Source organism: Nanorana parkeri, unplaced genomic scaffold, assembly GCF_000935625.1.
Source record: "Nanorana parkeri isolate BGI_ZX_2015 unplaced genomic scaffold, ASM93562v1 scaffold129, whole genome shotgun sequence".
Lineage (NCBI taxonomy): Eukaryota > Metazoa > Chordata > Amphibia > Anura > Dicroglossidae > Nanorana > Nanorana parkeri.
Window position 1 is genome coordinate 1,285,874 of NW_017306397.1, and position 20,431 is coordinate 1,306,304.

The 20,431-nt window shown below is 39.8% G+C and overlaps 1 protein-coding gene across 4 annotated transcripts in view; it reads left to right on the top strand.

The window, feature by feature from the left end:
* The window catches only part of TNIK (TRAF2 and NCK interacting kinase), a 239,650-nt gene extending 224,959 nt beyond the window's left edge, over positions 1 to 14,691 (top strand). For all 4 annotated transcript variants that reach the window (XM_018553778.1, XM_018553779.1, XM_018553780.1 and 1 more), the window contains 6 exons: positions 1,057 to 1,191; positions 2,870 to 2,970; positions 6,631 to 6,780; positions 7,413 to 7,572; positions 10,615 to 10,754; positions 12,880 to 14,691. In XM_018553778.1, the coding sequence (XP_018409280.1) occupies positions 1,057 to 1,191; positions 2,870 to 2,970; positions 6,631 to 6,780; positions 7,413 to 7,572; positions 10,615 to 10,754; positions 12,880 to 12,963 (770 nt within the window). In that variant the 3' untranslated portion in view covers positions 12,964 to 14,691. The remainder of the gene's footprint in view (positions 1 to 1,056; positions 1,192 to 2,869; positions 2,971 to 6,630; positions 6,781 to 7,412; positions 7,573 to 10,614; positions 10,755 to 12,879) is intronic.
* The last annotated feature ends 5,740 nt before the right edge of the window (positions 14,692 to 20,431 follow it).

The following is a 20,431-nucleotide window of genomic DNA, read 5'->3' on the forward strand; positions in this document are numbered from 1 at the left end:
TATTACTTTGTGTGTGGGGGGGTTAATAATGGGGAGTATATTATTTTATTATTTTCCGATGATTGCAGTGCTGAGCGGGCAGTGTGCGCTTGCACACCGGCCCGTGCGGCATTCGTCTTCCGACCACGCCACCAACCCGCCCAAAATCGTACGATTTTCGGCAGGTTTTCCAGCATGCTTGGAAGACGAAAGTCGTACGAACTTACAGTAGAAGCGGTCGCACGCTGCACATACACCTGCCGATTATCGTACGATAATCGGCAGGTGTATGGACACCTTTTAGTGTATGTGTATATTAGGCCCCATTTACACCTACAGTACATTTCAGGTGTGATTAGAGATTCCTGTGTCAGGAACTTGCGTTTTCCTGCAGCAGGAATCCCTAATCTACCGTTTACGAGCGGCAACTATCATAAGATTATTTAAGAGGGTGTGTTTAGGGGGGAGTTAAGGCCGGGCCACGGTAAGGGTTAGGTGGGGCAACTGGTGGCTAGTAACTCTGAAGGCTTGGCTAGTAGCTCAGGACTTGAAATTTTAAGCCCAGGCATAATATGTAATGTGTTGTTGTTGTTCATCTGAGGTTGCATTTACCTAATTTTAGGACCTGATGATTTGTATTATGTCCTGAGACTTAAAACCAAAGAATTCAAAGAGGGTGTACTTTCTTTTTCACATGACTGTAAATGGCATTTGAAACTTGATTTATTTATTTTTTTCCCCTTGTTTCTTTAATTTTTTTATTCAACATGTTATGCAGATTGACCAGGGGGGCCTTGTACGGGCTCTATTGGCGGCCCTGTATGTATGTATACTGTACATGCTACATACACACACTGGAGGAGTATACGCAGCATAACAATTTCACAGTTGTCTTCAGTACAGTACATGCACTAGATGACATTTTGCACTTTTTGAGCATACTGTATCTGTGTGCATTTTTGCCTGTACGTTTTAGCTTTCCTTACTTACATGTAAGTATGTATATACCCTAAAGTTACAACTTAAAACTTGTGCATCTCTTTTTTTCCTCAATACTTGTGTTACATGTCTCACTAGGGAAAAAGAACAAGCTAAGAGTGTATTACCTTTCCTGGCTGAGAAATCGAATATTGCACAATGATCCAGAGGTAGAGAAGAAGCAAGGCTGGATAACAGTAGGGGAATTAGAAGGCTGTGTACATTATAAAGTTGGTGAGTTTTTTTTTATTTTTAATTACCATTAAACATACTGTACATATGGTGTACAGTTCTCAACAACAAAATTAGATAATAATACTATTCATTTTAAAGTGGTCCCAAACCTTTCTTTTAACCAAAACTATTTTACAATGTAGTATGCAAAATGGTCAGACTTTACCCACGAGCTGCTCTAGGCTGTTCTCGGTCAGAAGCAGCAGCTGGATCCTGTCACTGATTGCTGGTTTTGCCAGAACAATCACCCTCTGAGAGCATGTGACCTGCCTGAGGACCCTTTCACACGGGTTGATCAGGAGAGGATCCATGCATGGATCCTCTCCTGATCACAGCAATACGTAGCACTGTGACATCCATGACCATACAAATTTTTCCTCCATCTTCTGATGGAGGAAAAAACTGCAATTACTGGACCCCATGTCTGTCTATGGGGAATCGGATGTAAACGGACATGTCTATTTACATCAGATTATCCCCGATACAGCAGGTTCCAGTCTGATAAAATGGAACTTTGTTCCTTTTGTTTTTCTAGGCCTGGTCCACTGTCTGAGATATTCAGGAGCGAATGCAAGCCCGTCCGTTTACACACAGCTGTTCATAGACTTACATTGGGCATCCGATCAGGTCCACTTGAAAAACTGACAGGCGCATCCGTTGGGACTACCCACGATAAGGGGCCTAAGAGGTTAAGCTCCAATGTCAGTGGCCAAAGGGGCCTAGTACATCTGTTGGTGAAGGACTGTACACCTTGCATGTGGGGGATTGTAAAATAATTTAGATTAGAGGAAAGGTCTATATCTGATTTAAACTGGTATAAGCAAACATCTGATTGCTTATACTGAAATATAGTACCAGCATACTATTTACTTTGTTGTGCTTTTAAATTGACACTAAACTCAGGAATTAAACCTTAAAAATAAATTCAAGTACCTTAACTATTAACCCCTTCATGACTGAGCTTGTTTTTAGTTTCTGCTCGTAAATGACTGACACACTTTAAACTGCCATGATGGACTATAATTTCAATACAAATCGGTAAACTAATCGGGAGATTATAGTCCATCACAGGAGTGAGCTTGGAGAGATGGCTAGTTTACAAGACACAGGGACCATGGCAAACAAAATTAGCCCCCCTCCAGAAGGAAGGACACTGTCAGCACCAGTTCAGAGATGATTTGAGGCTCTACAGCTACACAAATAAGATACATTTCTGTTAATAGTTAAGGTACTTGAATGCATTTTTCAGAATAACTCCTGAGTTTAGTGTCACTTTATTATTTCTCTTCAAGACTTTATACCCACATCAAAGTGGCCCTGTTGCTGAAAAATAACTGAAATAAACATTCTAATGGGGTGAATGAGAGGAGCCACAGAATGTTTTGCAGGCATGATGCAGGCATCTGACATACCTATAAATGTGTTGGATGCGAAGATTCTTGGGGTGGCTTCATTTAGCAACTGGATTCTATGACTGGGTGCCAGGACAGGAAAGTATGAAGTGTCTTCTCTTACAAAAGTATTTTAATTTCTTATGTTTTCAGCAGGAGGATCTATGTACTGTATATCAAGTTAAAAGAAACATGTAATGGTTATCCTTAGTATGGTTCTTAGCAGAGCACATATTCACCCACCTGCTTTAAAATGATAAAGCATGTATTCCACTTTTTTTTTCTAGTGAAATATGAAAGAATCAAGTTCTTGGTTATTGCATTAAAGAGCGCTGTAGAGATTTATGCCTGGGCTCCAAAGCCGTACCATAAGTTTATGGCTTTTAAGGTATGTATCATTTATTTGATTTATTGTGTGTATATACAGTATAGTATGTATGTGTTTATATATATATATTAAGATATATAGAAAAAAAACGCAGTATAGCATACCTATGATAATAAATTCCTCCTTATTGATATACATGTTATTCATCCAGTACCTTATTCTAATATAGTTGATTGGGTGCAATCCCACCTGCTTTTAGTCCTTTAAAACTGCATTGGTTTCCCAAACTCTAAGTTGACATCAGAGAGTGATGAGTTAGGAAGACTAAGAGAAAAGAATCCCTTCATTAGTTTGAGTCATTGTGGAGGTTTTTTTTTTAACATGTTCATTTGCTCAGGGATTGGCCTTTATTTGTATATATTTAGGTACCTATATGTCTCCGCAGTCTGGGTCAATTCTTGATTCAGGAGAACTAATTTGATCTTTTCTACTTGTCATTACCACTGGTAGCTGTTTGCACTGCTGTTTGTAGTAATTGTATATGAATCTTCAGTGTCACAAGAAGTACTGACTGAAGGATTTGCTCAACCACACATCCACACTTTTTGAGGGAAACCTCTTGGAGTATATAGGGCACCTTAAGTAAGGGTTGGGTGGATTTCAAAACAGAGTTGGAGAGGATCTGCCCATGTAAGCATGAGTTTTATGTATGGTGTACAATAAGAGTAGCTGGTGGTAAAGGAGATGCTTATTCTTAAACTACTGCCAGCAAGCTGATCCCAGGAAAGTGTTGTAGTGACTGTGGCACTAAAGACTAGACTGTCCCTCCTAGAAATGTATCACTAAAGGGCATATTAATAATGGATATCAGATGTCATCCAGGAAATACAAGCTCTCTGGCTAAGCTGTGGGGAGTATTTCTACTGCAGTATGGTATGAAGTATATTGAATTAGGCAGAGATAAGCTGAGACAATTAAAGTAGTGACCAGCATTCTTGGACAAAGGTGAAATGGCGGCCCTACCCCCCTACTGTTTTGTTATTCACCAGGATTTTTGCACTTATTGCACTTATTAAAATACAAGATTAGACATGCTAATAAGTGATTTCTTGACTGCAAAATCCCTGACATATGCAACAACCTTGTTACAGTAGGTATGCTAAGCTTACACCACTTTGCTGCCATAAAGTGTGGCAACACACATATGGTGCTCTGTGGTGCCATTCCTTTTGAATGACACCTCTATGCACCTCCAAAATGCATATGTAATGCAACACAGCACAATACACAGCAGCAATGGAGCAAAGATTCTACCAAAATGTTCGTATGCAACTTTTTAATTATGCAACTATGTTCTATTGCATCTTCAGTAATAAATCTGTCTCTTAGGGTGACATTTATCAGCTATGTCACACAGCAAGGAAATGCTAAACAAGAGCAGTGAGACAGATTCTGTGACAGATTTAATACAAGGTTACAGCTTAAGTCACATATTAAAGTCACATATAAAAAAAACACAAAGCCGCACTCTTGAGCGAATGTGGCGGAAAACTGGGTCTCTGCAAAACTTTACCCTGTACAAAGCTGCCCTCTTAAAATATAACTCCTCCCTGCGTGCTGCCAAACAAACTTATTTTGTCACTCTCATTAACATACTCTCATCCAGACCTCGTCAACTCTTTTCTACCTTCAAGTCTCTACTATGTCCTCCTCCACCACCACCACCCACTAACTCACTCACTGCCCAGGACATTGCCACTCATTTCAAAAACAAAATAGATGCTATTCGGGATCAGATCGCCACTGTCTAATCAACTTCCCATATTAATGTACCAGACCCACCATCACACTTGTTACTTTCCTCTTTTGACCCTGTCACCACAGAGGAAGTTACAAAGCTCCTCTCTGACACCCACCTCACCACTTGCCCCCTGGACCTTGTTCCCAATCCTCCAATGCCAAGGTCCTAGGTGTCATCCTTGATTTGGACCTCGCCTTTCTTCCACACATCCAATCACTATCCAAATCCTGCTGCCTAAGAGTCTAGAGTCTCTCCCATCCTCTGGAACTCTTTACCCCAACCTGTCTGTCTATCTCCCACCCTGACTGTCTTTAGGCGTTCCCTGAAGACTCTTCTCTTCAGGGAAGCCTATCCCACCTCAACCTAACCACTGAACCATCACATTCTCAAACAATTCATCCCCACACAGCTACCTCCTCATGTATCATTTCCCCCTCCTCTTTCAGATTGTAAGCCCTCAGGGGCAGGGCCCTCCTTACCATCCTGTCTTGAATTGTATTGTAATTGTAATGTCTTCCTTACATTGTAAAGCGCTGTGCAAACTGTTGGCGCTATATAAATACTATGTAATAATAATAATAATAATATTCTTCCCTCAGCTGCTCTAAAGTATAACGAGGCAAAGACATTTTTTCTGATTATGTTAATTTATGAGGCAAAATCAATAATGCATTAAAGAGGAACTTTACCCATATCTTCAACATAACAACAAAACGCACCTTTAGAAATGTTGTAATGACAATCTACAAACACATACTTCTAGATAACTGCCGGCTTTTTAGTTTTTACATACCTTATCTTTCTTTTCTTCCCCGTTCTTCTCACCGTGACCATTTGAACTAAGGGCAGATTAATATATCTTCCTTTACTTCCTGGAACTCTGGCACATGTAACTAGGACATGTGACCATGCACATTATCTCAGGGGAGGAAATGCCTTTCCCTGAGATCTTGCGAAATTACAAATTAGATTTCCCAGCTATGCTCTGCTGATGTGATCTTTCCAGGATGCAATGATTGGGCACCATTACATCAATTGTGCCAAAGTGGACCAGGAAGTGGGGAAAAAAAGAAATTGGAAGTAAAAAAAAAAAAAGTGTGTTTAGCTAATTAATGTAAGATGATTTCATATCAGCATGCAAAGCTGAATGCTGATGTGATTTTAATTCAAAGGGGGTAAAGGTCCACTTTAAGATATTAACAGTTGTGCCTTTAGAATTTACAGAAACTTGTTTTGGTTTGTCTGGACTTCTGCCAATCCCTTTAGTCCTTCTGAAAAGTCTGTAAACTATTAAATTGATGTAAAGAACCAATATTAAAAAGAAATTCCTAAGCTGCTCGTACGGGGATGGATCTGGCCATCCAATTTAGAGTGATCTGTAAAATCCAAACTGTTAAAAGGGTATTATTCATATAGGGATTTCATATTCAACACAAACTGTGCAGGGACAAACAGCAGTAGTCTGATGAGAACCCCATAAGGGTACTGATTAGAGTCTTGTCACCGTACTGCTCTACAAAGATGGCGCCGGTGTAGTCGGCTGCCGTCACGACTGCTCTGCAGTCGTGTAAGCATTTCACTGCATATCATACTTGTACGATTGTGTATGTGACAAATAAAATCTATCCTATCTATCTATCTATCTGATGTCAGAGGCACAGTCTTCGCTACCATCCCAATTATTCAATATCTAATCATATGTCTGTTGGCCTTATATACTGTATCAAGCTTGGCCCAGAAGATTAGTTAATAAAAACAACCTTTTCTGCCTAGTAATTCTTAGAGTTTGTGAACTGAAACCTCAGAAGAGTCTGCCAGTAATTCATGGAGGTTCTATATGAACACTGACAAAAATAATACTTTAGAATTTCCTGTGTGGTTTCAGCTGCCTGATAATAAAACTTAAAATATATATTTAGTCCTTTACAGACCTCCAACATAGACCTTTGCTCTGTGATCTCACGGTAGAAGAAGGTCAAAGGCTAAAAGTAATATTTGGCTCAAGCACTGGTTTCCACGTCATCGACGTTGACTCTGGAAATACATATGACATCTACATTCCATCTCACGTAAGTAACTGGAGGATGTGCTTAAGGTATATTGTATCTGCAAATGACTAGCAACATGTGCCTGTACTTTATCTGTAGGATTTACAAACACATTTATTAACTATGCTATAATACAGAACAGAATTTCTCAGCCACCTTTGAACTGCGTTGTCTAAATCATTTATAAGACATATGGCCAGTGCCCCAGTTAATGATTGTACTGGGTGTGAAAATGTCATAACCTATTGAACACCAGGAATGACATTGTGGAATGACATTTTGGGTCTTGATCCTTAGGTTGGGCATCACAGATGTAGAGTATAATTCTGTTATTAAGGCCCTACCTATTACAGATAAGTTTCTCCCTGTAATGAATATAATTAAGTTTAAAATGAATTATAGTTATATTGTGAAATAACTACTAAACTTAAATATAGAAGTAAACATGCATAAAATTTGAGGTACCTTGTGAGATTCATCATTTTCGTTCCTCCAAAGGAAATAGGCTGGAAATGTTATTTACTGAAAGTCATAAAATAAGTCAAGATAGTAAAGGTTAAACATGGCAAAATCCCAACTAAAGCTTAAGATTTATGCATTAAATAATATGATGTTTTTGTGTCTAAAGCCAAACTCTTTTTTCCTTTTTTTAGATTCAAGGGACCATCACTCCACATGCCATTGTCATCTTGCCCAAAACAGACGGCATGGAAATGCTTGTGTGCTATGAGGATGAAGGGGTGTATGTTAACACATATGGGCGAATTACTAAAGATGTGGTGCTTCAGTGGGGTGAAATGCCCACTTCAGTAGGTTAGTGTTTTGTGTATTTACAGAAATGTGCCACAAGTTCACATTGCTTATGTTATTTACTGTAGTTAGATGATAAGGTGTTTGTGGTCATTAGGAATATCCTTAACTTAACGTCCTTAGAACTTCTGTCTTACCCAGACAAACTCTAAACCTTGTGGATGCAGTTGTTAACCATGGCCAAATAAAGCTCAGTCTTTAGTCTTAAAGGAAAACTGTTATGAGAGATTACCGAGTGCTGCCATTAATAAACTCTGTTTTTCCCCGGCTGTTATTCTGATGCTTTGACTTCAGTTGAGTCACTCACATGGAACAAGTATAGACAGAAGTAGTTCTGACCAAGTCTGTATTTGACACTTAAAGGGTATTTCCACAATGTTTTTTGAGTTCATGTTTGCAGTGCACACAATGTGTACATTTCAAACATCCATGTTTTTTTAATTGCAGCACTTGCCTGTATTTATTTTCTATTTCTCCATGTTCCTTGATGTAAAATAGCCGCTTGTTTCCCTTGCTGTGTGCTCTGGATCTGTTCTTTGCCAGCACTACAGATAAGGGAAATCTCAAACTACATTTTCAACATTCCTTATATTAGACCAGGGAAAGTATGGGAACTAACTTCTTCCCAAGGTGTGAAGAGTCCTCCTCCAGGAACACCCCAAGGCTGTGCTAAATAAGCAAATCATTCTGTGGCTGTCCATCACAATCTGTAGAGTGCCAGGAAGTGAAGTGGGATTGAGTGACATTCCAAAGGAAACATGTAAACTAAAACACAAATTGTGTTTTTATCAGCAATTTCTTTGTGAATTCACACCTCTGTTGTTGTACCAGGCAGTCAGATACCAGCAGTCTGAAGTCAAATACAGCTCACACATCTCCTCCATAGAGCCCCCATAGAGATTGCTACCATTAATAATCTATATTAGCATAGCTAGGTAAAATGTAACTCTGTAAGAGGAGAACACTGTGCTCATTACATGTGGATTGCTGCTTACATATGCGGACGCAGGATAGATACGTCCAGCTACAGCGATCTGTTCCAAAACACATGTAATCATGTCCCATACAATTACAAGTGGATTGCTGCTTACATATGTGGACGCAGGATCCATGCATTCACCAACAGTGATCTAGTCCATCCGCATGTAATCGTGTCACATACAATTACACATAGATTGCCGCTTCCATATGTGGCGGCTGTCACCTAGTTAAATAACTTGAATGGGTGACAGCAGCTGCAACTGAACAGGTGATTTTGGGATTCCTACTGTAGGAATTTGTAGGTGTAAATTATGTGGTTTGAGTGAGGTAGCAGGAGGGGACAGGCAATAACTCTGCAGAACCTGGACAGAGGCTGCAGCTGATTGACCCCTCCTGTGATCTGGCTGAGTGATCGCCATATGTATATTTCTCCCCTTGTGTTTCATTGTTTAAAAAAAAACACTTTGGGCTTGTGAAGGGGGTGTGGTTATCAGAGAGATATGACGGCGCAGCTCTCGCACACCTGTCTCTCAATTCCCATGAGATCAGCACAGATCTCATGAGATTGTGGACGAATGCTGTGTGATGACATCATTTCCCATCTTCATCTTAAAAATCTGTCCAAGGACTCCTCATTTGCACTGCTCCAGTTTCCTATGGAGGGAAATGTGAAAAATCCACCTATGCTGGACTTAAAATATTGACTGAAACTCTGAGAACTACTTCACAGGTTAGTGTCTGTTTTTAATACACATTACATTTAGAAATGTTCTATTGGTAAAACACCTTTGTGTCACTTTGATACAAAGGTGGAAATAGACTTTACCCATAAACATTAGATGTTTCACGGCTGAAAAAGGAAACAGGGTAAGGTATATACAACAGACTCACTGTCATTAAGGGGAATAGTAATCGAGCAAGTAGGAAAGCCTTGTCTGATCGCTATTGGTTATTCCCCTTATAAACTCGCACTAGAGGCATCTGCAGATCATCGCTGCTGCCTCTCTCCATTGGCGAGAACATGTTACTTATTTTAGTTATTACAGGTCTTTATATAGCACTGACAATTTACGCAGCGCTTTACATACTGTACATTTACACCAGTCCTTGCTCTCAAGGAGCTTAGAATCTAAGGTCCCCATCTTACATGCACACATACAGACACACTAGGGCCAATTACCGTACTAGCATGTATTTTGAGTATGGAAGGAAACTGGAGATTGCAGATAGTGTTGTGACCAGGATTCGAACCGGAGGACCCCCAGTCCTGCAAGGCAAAAGTGCTAACCACTAAGCCACTGTGCTGCCCAATGAACAGTCTTCCAAGGCCCAAGGGATGCAGTGGCCAGAACAGATGTCCTAGTAGTTTATTTGTGCCTGCACACTCAATTACCTTGCCAGCTTTACTCCAGAGAGTGCTTTTAGTTAAATCCAGTCCCATGTTCCCATCCCATGTTCTTGTGCAGATAACAGCTTGTCATGCTATGTCTGTGCTGTAATTGAGCCCACAGCATTCAAATAGGCAAGCATCTCTAGCAGAGTAGCCCCTTTTCTATAAACATGTTAAATCATTTTGGCAAACAAGCATATTCTTTCCCTGTGGAACGGTGGGAAAGAGCACACTATTGGCACCCCTGGTTCTGGACTATCTCAGTGTAGGGGAAAATAGTGATCAGCCAGGATAGTTAATTCCTGACTGTTTGACTCCCTGCCTGAGAGTTTCACCAGGGAATGTCAGAGAAACACTACAGACATATAAACTTTCTCTTATGACCCCCCCCCCAACTCTTGACATCCGTAGTGTGGAAAGAAATATAAGCCGTTATTAGAAAAGCAAGGTGGTCCACATGCCCATGGTCCTTTTTCTAAAATATCTTGTATGCCTCATCTGGTAATCTGGTATAATGACATCTGGTATAATGACAATACCAGCAGACCAACTACAGGTGAGCCAAAACTCTGTGTGCAAATCGCCCTAATCGTGGTGGGGTCACCGACCAGAAACTGATCAATTTAGTCAGCTTAATTCAGTATTGTCGGTCTAAAGTCTGTTATTCTTTGCAGCGTATATCCATTCCAATCAGATAATGGGCTGGGGAGAGAAAGCTATTGAAATTCGTTCAGTGGAAACTGGGCACCTTGATGGAGTATTCATGCATAAGAGAGCCCAGAGGTTAAAATTTCTGTGTGAGAGGAACGATAAGGTATGTACCATAAAAGAACTGTGGTATGACTGCTGGATTATGGTTTAGCATCATTTGCGCGCACACACACAAACCTAAAAGCACATTACCATTTCCTGAATGATGAATGTCTGCTTACCTCAGTAGTCGGGACACACTATATTACTATTCTAAATACTGGTAAATGATTTGCACTAGTTTCTTTCATTATATACCATAAAGAGTTAAAAAGCACAAACAATTACATATTAAAATGTATTCAGCATGAACAAGATACACCAAAAGGGAAAATTCTGTCAATAGTAGTAGGTTACAATTTAGATTTACCGCTACAAATTATAATTAAGCAACTCAAACTAGAAATGTGTAATATAATGGATTAAATGGACTGCTTTTTCTATCAAAGCCCTTGAATAGTAATATACATGTCATGTTCTGGGGGGTAAACAAATGTCTTAGCACTGACAGGCATTGTACAAAAGGTCCATGTCATTTATACAAGCACCAACATTACAGAGGATATGTTTAATGTCTTCCCAAACAAAATATCTACTTTATAATACATCCTTCAATGTAAGAAAGCATAATTCAGAAGAATGACCATGCAACTGCTAGTCTTTTCTAATCAGATCCACTTGGGGCAGTGTTTCACTTCAGATTGATTGTACCTGTTTTTACCTCTGCTCAACATGTAAAATGATTCTAGTATATTTATATAATATGATTTAGTATATTGTCAAAGTCATATGTAAATGTAACTTAAACTTTACTTAAATGCAGCCATACATGTTGGTCAACTGCTTCAAATGTATCCCTTGTTGTACCAGTGCCCGTACCGCTCCAGTAAACCTGAAATACATATGTTTGTGAATATTCTACTTAAATGGCAATACACACTAATACAGGGAACACTGGCACAATTGGAGGAGAGTTACAGAGCCACTTCTGGTCACTGATCTGCATGATATAATAGTTTTATAGTTATTCTGGCTGAATAAAATGTTTATCAAGTTCATCCAAAAGACCAACATAAATCAAACAAAAACCCACAGTTCATTCAGAGGATGGCAAAAAAGCATGATTCAATTTGCTGTAACAGAAGAGTCAGGGATTGTTAAGGGTTGAGGAGTGGGTGAAAATAAAGTTAAAGCCTGAAAATTGAACAACTGTTTTGCGGGTTTCTATATGTTTTCAGTATTCTATTTGTGAGTATTTAGAATTTTCCTGGTTAAGGACTGGCCAGAGAGGGATCACTCTGATTGGTAATTACAAGCTGAGGACCTTATAAACTGCAAAGTGAAAATATGGCTACCCAACACAGGTCACACATACAGATAATAAGGATATCCTTCCATGTGTTAAACATAATATAATCAAGACATTTCTTGGAATTTCCTGTCTATTGGGGATCCTCCCATGTCCTACAATAGAGTGGTCTCCCCCCTTTTTCATAATCAGGATTTTCTAGAAATAGGTCCATTATTACAAATTTCACCACTAGCTCCAAATGGTGGTGAAATCTCGTATTGTGGCACAAGATGACAATTCACTGATTGTGTAAGGAATCAACACATTTTTTGTGGCTGATCTGTAGCCCACCAAGCACTTCAAATCTGTGAGAGGTGGGGACTTCTAAGTGTTACTACAGTACACAAATAGTTTAAAGCTGGGTACACATGGAGTAAAATTAGCTCCGTTGGTGAGCATATTCCATTCGCGGAAGTCGATTATTAGATCCACTTTAGCTGAAGGAACATGTTGGAAAATCTTCGGCCGAATGGTGCTTAGCATGCTTAGCGTGGATGCAGGAATCTGTTCTATTTTCTTTGCTCAGCCCGCAAGTTGAACAAAGAAAAAATATCAGTGTATACCCTATTTAATCAGGGGTAGGCAACCTCGGCACTCCAGCTGGGGTGAAACTACAAATCCTATGAGGCATTGCAAGACTGACAGCCACAGGTATGACTCCCATAGGCAGAAGCATGATGGGATATTGAGTTTCCCCACAGTGCCGATGTTGCCTGCCCCTGCTCCTAAATTTAAGGACATCCATTCTTCCTGAAAACTCCCAATGAATGCACAATATAAGCTGATGTCACATACACATACTTATTCATGTTTTATGAATTCTGCTTGTCTTTTATAGGTGTTCTTTGCCTCTGTGCGGTCTGGGGGCAGCAGCCAAGTCTTTTTTATGACACTGAACAGAAACTCCATGATGAACTGGTAACAGAGCTGCCCAAGCAATCCTATCCATGGCATTATTTCTAAACTAGGTCTGGTTTTTGTAGACGTGCATAGCCTCGCAGGACTCTCTGCTGCCATTTAACCTGGCTGAGGATTCTTGTTTATCAGTCTGCAGAGTACGCAGGACTTATTAGCAGCAGCGTACAAGAATTCAGCAGCCTTGCCCTAGAACGATAACAGAGACTTTGCACTTCATCACTGGGAATCGTGGTGCACAGACGTCAACTGTCGGCTTGTTCATTTTACCTTTTCATTGTGTCTTATTTTGTAAGAATGGCAAAAAAACAAACAAAAAAAAAGTATTGAGACTTGAGCCAGTTTGTTGATTCCTGTCTGCCTGCTCTAGCGTTATATATAAATATAGATATGTTGTAAAATTTCTGAGTAAAACAAGACAGCACAATAATGTACCTTTTTTTCTGTTTTGCTGAACGCTAAAGCTGTATAGCTGGGTAATTGAAGATAAACAAAAAACCTTTTTGCCTTCATCAACCTGAATGTTGCTTTTTGATAGCAACTGCCTAATTCATTTTTAATGGAACGCAAAGTTTCCCTACTCTTTCGGGAAACGTAGTTTAAATGGCTAAACTAGCCGCTGTCTAAAGAAATCTTATGCCATTATTCGACCTGTCTGTTCATAATCAATCAATGCGTACACAGCAGTGTGCGTTGGTATTGAACAGCAAGTGTTATTTGGGAAATAGAAAGAGACTTCCTGTGCTGTTTTTCTTTTTGTATATAATGCAACAGGTCGGGGCGAAAACCAAGATGGAATGTCAGTGGAGAGATTTCAGGTGATTGGCACCTTTTTAAATTCCATTCACAGCTATTCAGACAGATAGCTAATAGGCAATAATAGGACTGTTGCCAATATTGTCACAGTGACACTTTCTAGTATTAACCAATTAAAATGTCAGGAGCTTCTGTGAGGCTGTGGCCTACTAGTAGAAAAAAAAATTGTTTTTTTTTTAACCAAAGGATGGCAGAATGAGAGCAACTGCCACCACGGTTTACAGGCGTCAAGCTTTACTGGCCAACATTGTAAAGACAGATTTCTTAGAATTACCCAACGTACAGTTACGGACCACATCTGTGCAAAAAAAAAATGAAAAAAAATCTACAAAAAAGTGTGTATGTAGTTCAGGTGATAATGAGTCTTTCCACACAAATGCTCTAATAATTTAATGATAAAATAGGTGTATCAAAGGTTTATTTTTAATAGCTACAAGCATGGCTGGCTGTGATAATAGGGTGTTACATCAAGGAAACTGTGTGACGCTTTTTTTTTTGTTATTAAAGTTTAATTTTATTATTTGGTTTACCTACCTCGTTTTGCCTTTCTTTTGTTCTTTTTGAGCTCTTCATTGCAGCTTTGTTATTCCTATAACAGACAGCAGAGTTGTGCTGATGACTTCCAGTGAAATACCGTTTGCCTCCTCCTACAAAATGGAAGCTACACATTCTAATGCATTCAAAACCATATGCCTGCAGACTGGATAAGAATCACAGAATTGTTTGTTCTCCACTTGGACACTTCACAGCGGAATTATGTCGATCTAGCGACTGTTTGATTTGGAGGAGAATTTCTGCACACTCTGTTATTTACCATTTGGTTGCAAATTGTTTTCCTTTAGTGGCTGTGATTGTACTTTCGCCAGGTGCTTTTAAGATTTTGTTGCTAACTGATGAACCTTTTAACAGTAAAACAGTCGAAAAATACACAGTTTCAATTCTTTTTTATTGTGGGTTTTTGGGGTACAGTTATGAAATAAAAGGGAATTATTGTGTTTAACGGATTGTTTGTAATCATCTTTGTAATGTTGTTTTTTTTCTAACAAGACAGGTGGAGAACACCACGAGGTAGATCTACATTCTCAGTGTTCATTCATATAAAGTTGTTTCACCACAGCTATTCAATTAGGACTGCCACTGACAAAGCACCTGAACTATACATACATCCCTCTTCAGTATTAAGTACACAGAGACACGAAATGCTAGTTGGCCAAATTTTGACCAACTGTTTTAAGTCGAATAAGGTGATGAACTTGTCTGTGGAGGCAGGCAGACAAACAAGTTTGTCTGCCTGATTGTCTAATGTGACTCCAGCCTTATTAGGTAATCAGGATGAAGATCAGCTGCAGCAGATAATAGATTGACTGATAGATTTTCTTAAGGTGCCCATACACCTGCCGCGGTGATCCCGCGATCGTACGATAATCGGCAGGTGTATGGGCAGCATGCGACCACGTCTACTGTAAGGTCGCACGACTTTCGTCTTCAGAGCACGCTGGAAAACCTGCCAAACTCTTCAATATTATGACCACCAAAATCCCTAGTGTGGTTCCATTTGGAATCCTTGAGGTGTGAGCCTGGAGATGTATGCGGAGTTGAGACGTCCCATGATAAGTCTGGCACTTTCTTCAGAGGTTACAGCAGGCCCATGGTGAGCCTGAAGATGAAAGCAAATATGCAAGTGCCTATGGTGAGACTGATGACATCTGCAGAGCATACAGAGTGCCTATGCTTAGCCTGGAGGCATCTGCAGAGGGTTACATTCAGTCCTTGGTTCTGAAGGTGTCTGCAATGATTACAGAGTGCCCATGGTCAACCTGGAGGAGTCTGCACAGGTTACAAACACCTCTTTCTCCATGTCATCCTGCACTGTTGTTTTCCCCAGTTGGTCAGTAGAGATCACAATGTGAATGTAAAAGTAAGTTGTGACCAAAGCCACTGCAATTACCAAATTAGTGCTCCCCCTTCTGGACGAGAGCAATTTCTACACTGCTGCTATGGCCCTATTGCTTGAGCAATAACTTTGCAATACAATACTGGTGAAAGAAGGTCTTGTTTTCCTCTTCAATCATAAGTAATGACAAAGGTCATTTTATTTCTCTGCAACCTACAAGTGAAAGGCGTAACAAAATGGGGTCAAACCACTCTTTTTCTCTGGGTTGACCAGTGATCGTTTTAACACGAATAGTACTGCTGTTGATGTAAAGTGTAAATTTTGTTCTGTACGTTTTTTTTTTTATATGACACATATTTATAAAACCGTAAATCTGAAATTACCTGCAAGTGAACCTTCCAGGTGCATGTGTTTTTAAATGACAGACATTGATTCAACACCAGTGAATGTTTAGTGATTTACATTTACTGCTTTATAAATATGTCATTTAGTGATTCTGTCCCGTTGGGGAAGTTTGCCTTCACTTTCTGTTTTGGTAAAAGAACGGGAAGTGAAAAGAAATCTCTTCTGAGGCAGTAGTCACCAGAACAGGTGTCCCAACTGGAAAAAGTACCCTTACTACTTGTTCTGGTGACAGGTGTATAATTTGTTATATTCCATAACTTGAAGTCTGATTTTACTAAAGGATTTGAGAATCCTTACTCAATAAGTTGAGGGAAGATTCACTTCAGTTATCCAATCATGTGGAAATCAAATTCCTGTTTATCTCATCTGTTCATGACTGGGCATTTAAAATGAACAGGGCTACAATTTATTGAGTGAAGACTCTCAACTTCTTTAATATATCTACCCCTTTCTTCTTAAAGTCCCTGCCTGTGTGGCCATGGTCGCCAGTTCTTGGAGCACAGAGCAGGACTTTTGACTTTAGTCAATTGTACCAGAACACCTAACGCAGGAGAGGGGGACCAAGTGTATGGGTTTCACCTTGGAAAGATAGAAGTTCTTTAGGGCGTATCTTGTATATCGAAGGTCCTCAACGGGTAATGGCAATTACTAGCCTTGTTGTGTTGTAAATACAGCCGTTAATGTGATCTGCCTAAATTGCGTAATCGTTTAAATGTATTTTACTTTATTATACAAAAATGTGCCTCCATGCCTAGTTCTTGTATTAAATATGTACAGTGGCAGTCATTATTAGTTCAATACATATGCAGTATGTGCTTCCTGCTTACCACTACTTAGTTACATAGTATTTGAGGTTGAATAAAGACATTAGTCCATCAAGTCCAACCTATTAGGATCTCATTCTAGGAGTACCCGTACCAGTACAGTACTGTACAGTAATTGTGCTTTAAGTTTCCCATATATACAAGGGATCTTCCTGATTTTGGTTATCACTTGTGATTACTGGTCTGTTTGTAAACTCCATTAATGAGAACCTCATATCGCACAGGGAGGTTGTCTAACTTGAAAATGTTCCTCTGAGCAGATCTGAACCTTTCCTCTGCTGTAGAGTAAGCAAAAGTATGCGGTTGTGGTTGGTCCCCACACGTATACAACTCATTTAAAGACTGATAGATATGCCTGTCATTCTTGAAGGGAAAACTAGACTGCTCAAACTGCTTTAGAACATTTAGTTTTTTTCACAGCAGAGGCAAAGCTCAGACCCTGCTTGCACTAACATTTTTTTTGTCAGCCTGGAAAACCTCAGTGATGAGGAACACCTCCCACTGCTGAAGAGATTTGTTATCACATCCACATGGAACAATAGTGCATATTTTGTAATGCTACATGGTCAACCCAATACTGCGCTCAGAAGAATCACTCAATGGAGCAGGTTAGAAAACCTATCCCAGTAAGTAATGTGCCCTCTACTGTAATTGGCATTGGTAGTGTCTTCAAGCATCATCCCCCCTCTCCACATTAACATGACATGAATTACATTACATGAATGTTGAATCAAGCTTAATGATTCCAACTGCAGCAGTGCTGGTTGCCCAATTTTCTTCTTTATGTCTATGATTTATATGCATATAGTCACTGGGAAATAATCTGAATACTGAGTAAAATTGACAGATGATCATTTGTACATCTGTACAAAAGACGCATCAAAATTACATTCATTAGTCAATGCAAATACTCAATAGGTTTCCTTTTAAAACTGAGAATGAGCAGAAGAATAACTTTATCAGTCTGTTGCTGCTCTTTTACTGACCAGTCAGTAGCCTAAGGGTGAAGAGAGGACCCCACTGTATTCCAAAACTGTAAGTGGTGTCATCTACTTGGCTGTGTTGTGTAAATCTCAGGAATAGATGGACAGAAAAACAAATCCTTTGGCAGATGAAACCGCTCTTGTGTATGCATTTCATCGGTGTGTTTCAGCGTCTGCCGTGAGTCCATTCCGCTGTTAAGTGTAAGTGAATTCTGATAGGCTGGCTTTTTTTAATGTCAGAAGAGCCTGTGTAAGTCTCCTGCCATAGAAGTTTCAAATTGCTTATCAGCATTTGTTTTTCCTGTGCACTGGGCTGCGCATATGCATAGGTTCGGCAATTACTTGACAAGATGAAGTAACTTTGTGTGTGTGGGCGTTAGGTGAAACCACCGAAGACTATAAAACCCATAAGGAGACCGGGACAAAGATTGAAGCGCCTGCAAGGGGGGAATACAGTGCTGGAGGGGAACTGCGACTGGAATCTTTTGTGTCTGATGCAAAGCTCTTAGCAGCCTTTAATCCAAATAATTAAAGAATGCCATCAGCATTGGTATATTCATTTAGCAGTGATTGATTTCCTTTCCTATTTTTTTGTCAGATTGGAAAAATTCATGTCTTGATTAAATATTCTCATGACTTTAGACAAACTAAATGTTCCACATTTTTTATTGTTTGGAAAATAATTGTTTGAAATCTATTGCTCATTCAAAGGACATAAAATACGCTGGAATCGTTGTTCTGTGTACCCAAAAACAGTCCCATCTACAGGCTCCATAAATAAAACTAAACATGACAGATTGTCATTGTATCTGTAAACTATATTTGTAGAACAAAAAAACGCTTCACAAGATGTTGAAAATGTTAACGTCAAAGGTGTGTCCCTGTTTTTTTCCTAAAATATGAAAGGACAATGATTTATCAAGGATTTGACGTGGGGTTCATGAGGAAATGAGTGAAACCGTTTGAAGCGCAATGTTGTTGTTTTGCCTAGAGCAAGAGAATAATACTGTGGGCGATGGGTGTTCCTGTAAAGCAGTTTTTTTTCTTAAAAAACATAAATCTAAGGCTACTACTGTGTCTAGTAGTTACAGCTTCATGCAGAAAACTTTTAATCACGTATACAATAATCGATCTTGGCATAAATGCTGCACTCTGCTGAATCACAATTATGCAGTGGGGTCAGAATTATGAAAAAAAACTGTACTAAGAGAAATATGGTTAAAAATGCTAGATTGACTGGCTTTAATATCCTTCGACCACTGACTTTAGAAATATGCAGCCAGTTAGAGGACAGTCAGAACTCTTCTGTTTGGGTTCAGTGTCTCTGAAAGCTACAGTATACTTGCATTGGATGAGCATAACCTCCAGGAATGTTTATTTCAAATGGCGTGCTTTGCAATGGATGCAATGTATTTTGTCAGTACAGGCAGTCCTGTACAAGATAGGGACTGTAGGTTTGTTCTTAAAGTGACAGTCAAAAAAAATTCCCTCCCCCTAAGTTAATGTCAGCACTTACCTTAAATTATGTTTCTTAAGCCGATCTTCATTTTCTTTCCTGTTTTCATCTCTCCCTCCAGCACTGCTGCGGGTCTCCGATCCAGCGCTGACACCTCTGTGCTTGCTGGCACTTCCTGTCCCACGGTGTCTGCATGCGGGTGCACGCGTCCATAGACGTACCTTGTGTGTCTCCTCACGTCCTGGCCGAAAATGTGAACTGCGCATGCGCCCGCCCCAAGATGCTTTGCGGCCGCCCGAGAATATTCACATGTTCAGACGGGAGCGTGCGGGGAAGACACAGTTAAGTTTAAACCGCTTTTAAAGTGTTTTGTTTTTTTTTACACTTTTTGCATACATCTACTGCTTGCTAGCAGTAGATGTATGCAAAAACACCCGAGGCTTTAATTATCCTTTAAGCTGGATTTGTATGTAAGTTGGAACAGGTACATACATGTAACTCCAGCCCCCAAAGTTTTTTGTTTTGAATAGCATAGGGAAAGGTTAACCCCCTGTAAAGTTTGTTTTGCTGTGTGTGCCCAATTCAGAAGATTTCCCCTCACTTTCTGTCCCTGTGACAATTGGATTTTGAACATTTTGGGTTGTCGTGGAAACAAGGATTGGTGATAAAGCTTCACTGGAGACCTTTTTCCCCATGATCACTCTTACAGGAGTGACTTTCCTTTCCTAGTGGTAGATTTCCTTTCACTTCCTGTTGTCTCAAGGACAGGAAGTGAGATTAAATCTTTCTAATGAGGATACAGACAGCAGTAAAACCTCACAGTGACCCGGAAGAAGAGGAGGGCACCCCTTGTGTGCACGTCTAACAAGAGCCAACTTCCTGTAATGTACGTACAGTACTACAAACCAGACCCAAAAAGGCGGGTACTCCTGGTCACGAGCGCGGTAGCATTACAACTACCCCTGCTGTACAGTAATAGGCTCCGTTTGTAAGTAGGAGTCGGATGTAAGTCGGATGTATGTAACTCGGGGACTGCCTGTACAGGTTTTCTTTAAAGCTGTGTGAACAGTCTTAAGGTGGCCATACACTGTACAACC